Source organism: Trypanosoma conorhini, assembly GCF_003719485.1.
Source record: "Trypanosoma conorhini strain 025E chromosome Unknown Tco_14.4_contig_00954, whole genome shotgun sequence".
Classification (NCBI taxonomy): Eukaryota; Euglenozoa; class Kinetoplastea; order Trypanosomatida; family Trypanosomatidae; genus Trypanosoma; species Trypanosoma conorhini.
The window spans coordinates 2,442-4,247 of record NW_021704952.1 but is presented as its reverse complement, the minus strand read 5'-3'; the positions used below and the strand labels follow the sequence as shown (position 1 = coordinate 4,247).

At 63.2% G+C, this 1,806-nt stretch overlaps 2 protein-coding genes across 2 annotated transcripts; both read left to right on the top strand.

Annotated features, from left to right (window-relative positions):
* Nucleotides 1-854: 854 nt before the first annotated feature.
* Tco025E_09032 (uncharacterized protein) lies at nt 855-1,403 on the top strand (the record flags this gene model as incomplete). Its single annotated transcript, XM_029375859.1, has 1 exon — nt 855-1,403. One exon carries the CDS (start codon nt 855-857, stop codon nt 1,401-1,403), a length of 549 nt encoding a protein of 182 aa, XP_029224305.1.
* A 24-nt stretch (nt 1,404-1,427) lies between these two features.
* On the top strand, nt 1,428-1,805 carry Tco025E_09031 (Tcoingi protein; the record flags this gene model as incomplete). Its single annotated transcript, XM_029375858.1, has 1 exon — nt 1,428-1,805. A coding segment is annotated over one exon (378 nt), but the record flags the coding sequence as incomplete, so codon positions are not given.
* Nucleotide 1,806: the final 1 nt, after the last annotated feature.

Here is a 1,806-nt window from a genome sequence, read left to right as displayed (position 1 = left end):
AAAAAGCGCTCAAAGAGAACACGCGACGCAACATGCCCCTCGCCCGACAGCTTCTCTGGAAGGATCCGATTCTCCCGCTCGAAACCGCCAGCGTTCCACCGAGGGAGCCGCAAAAGAGACCCGGATTCAATTCCGCGCCTCGACACAGCCGGAGAAAGTGCCGCTGAAGAATCCACCGCGCAAGGGATGCCGTCACACGTCCGTGCGTGCAGTTGTTTGGCGGGAAATTAACTGCATTTGTCCCGGGCCCCCTGAACACGGCACCATCAAAATAAAACCCCGACTGTCGGCAGCGGCAAGTCAGCAACGAGTAAAGGGGAGCAGTTGCTGGCTCTTGGCCTTCTTCCTCGCAGAAAACTGAACCCTGTCACCACGGTAAGGCAGCCCGCTTCTCAACAACTGCGTGTGGCCGCACGCGGGTGGGGCCCGCTTGGTGGAGGATCGCCTCCCGCGATTCTTGGGGCGGTTTTGACCCAGCCACTTCGCGGGGTCGGCCGGCAGGTGCGGGAATCCCTTACCTCCGCGAAAAAAAACAAGACTTATGAAGATCAAGGCGGCGTCTGCGACAACACGGGGGCCGAAATGTAAAATACTTCGTCCGCCGCCCAAGACCCTCACTGGGTCCCCCAACTCCTCTACGGAGCAGTGGCGCGCTGCAACACGTCTTCGCCGGCGGCGCTGGAACGCCCGGAGGGGTTTCACACCCGCGCTGCGTCGATGAGGGGTGCGCAGTGCTATCTGCAGTTGTGCGCGCGCGGCGGCGAGTTAGAGCGACACGCCGAGGCGCTTTCCCGCCTTTCCAACCCGTCGCACTCGGCTCTCCGCCTGGTGGCGTGTAAGTTGCGCGAGGATAGATGATCCTGGCACGCCCCGTTGCTGCGGAGTCCCCTCAGTGCTGCCAATGGGGTGTGCTTTGGCACACCGCCGCCGGGCGGATTGGGCGCCGGCGCAGATCCGGAGGAGAGAGGCACAAAGGATGCATGCCGCTTACGGAGTCGAAGGCGCATGCCCACAATACGCCCAATGGGCGGGCAGCCCGTAGAGCTCGGAGTGCGGCCCGGCCGCGCCGCCCCCTTGTTTGGGCACCAGGCACGCGCCCGTGCAGCGTGAAGTGTGGCGGCCGCTTGGTGGCGTGCGGCTGTCGAGCGGAGTGCCAGGCCACGGAACAGGGCCCCGCTGAGCTCCTGCCGCGCGTCCCGGTCACGTCAAGCAGACGCGCCGCCGCCGTGTTTAGCAACTTCCTGTCTCTCCTCCGCGCGCTTGAAACGGGTCCGACCCGAGCCACCGACGGGGTGCTCCACCGTGGTGCGTGCCCGCGCTTTAACTTCGTTTTTTGTGCACGCCGGCGCCCCTCACACATAACGAGGCGACTGGTGGAGTTGCGGAAGAAGCTGTGGGGATAGTTCAAGACGCACCGGTCCCTGGCGATGCCGGCCACCTCACCGCGGTGCCAGGGTCCAGTACCCCGTCCAGGGGGAAGCCAAGAGCCCGCATTATACTCAGTCGCTGTTGACTGGGGCGGGCGGCAGGCTATCGGCAACCAGAGAGGGAGCAAGCAGCATCACCGGCGCTCTGGGGTGAATGAAAGAGGAAGAAGGCTCTCCTGCACGTGCAAACGTGCTCTCTGTAGTATTTGCCGGCTCCTCTTGCTCACTAGCGGGGATGTCGAGCAGAACCCTGGCCCGTTAATTCGCGGAGCCCAATGGAATGTAGGTGGATTAACTCCGCCGAAGCGTCTCGCATTGGAAAATTTGCCCTACGACAGCAAGGTGGCCTTCTGTCTCCTGTCGGAGACGCATTTCAACG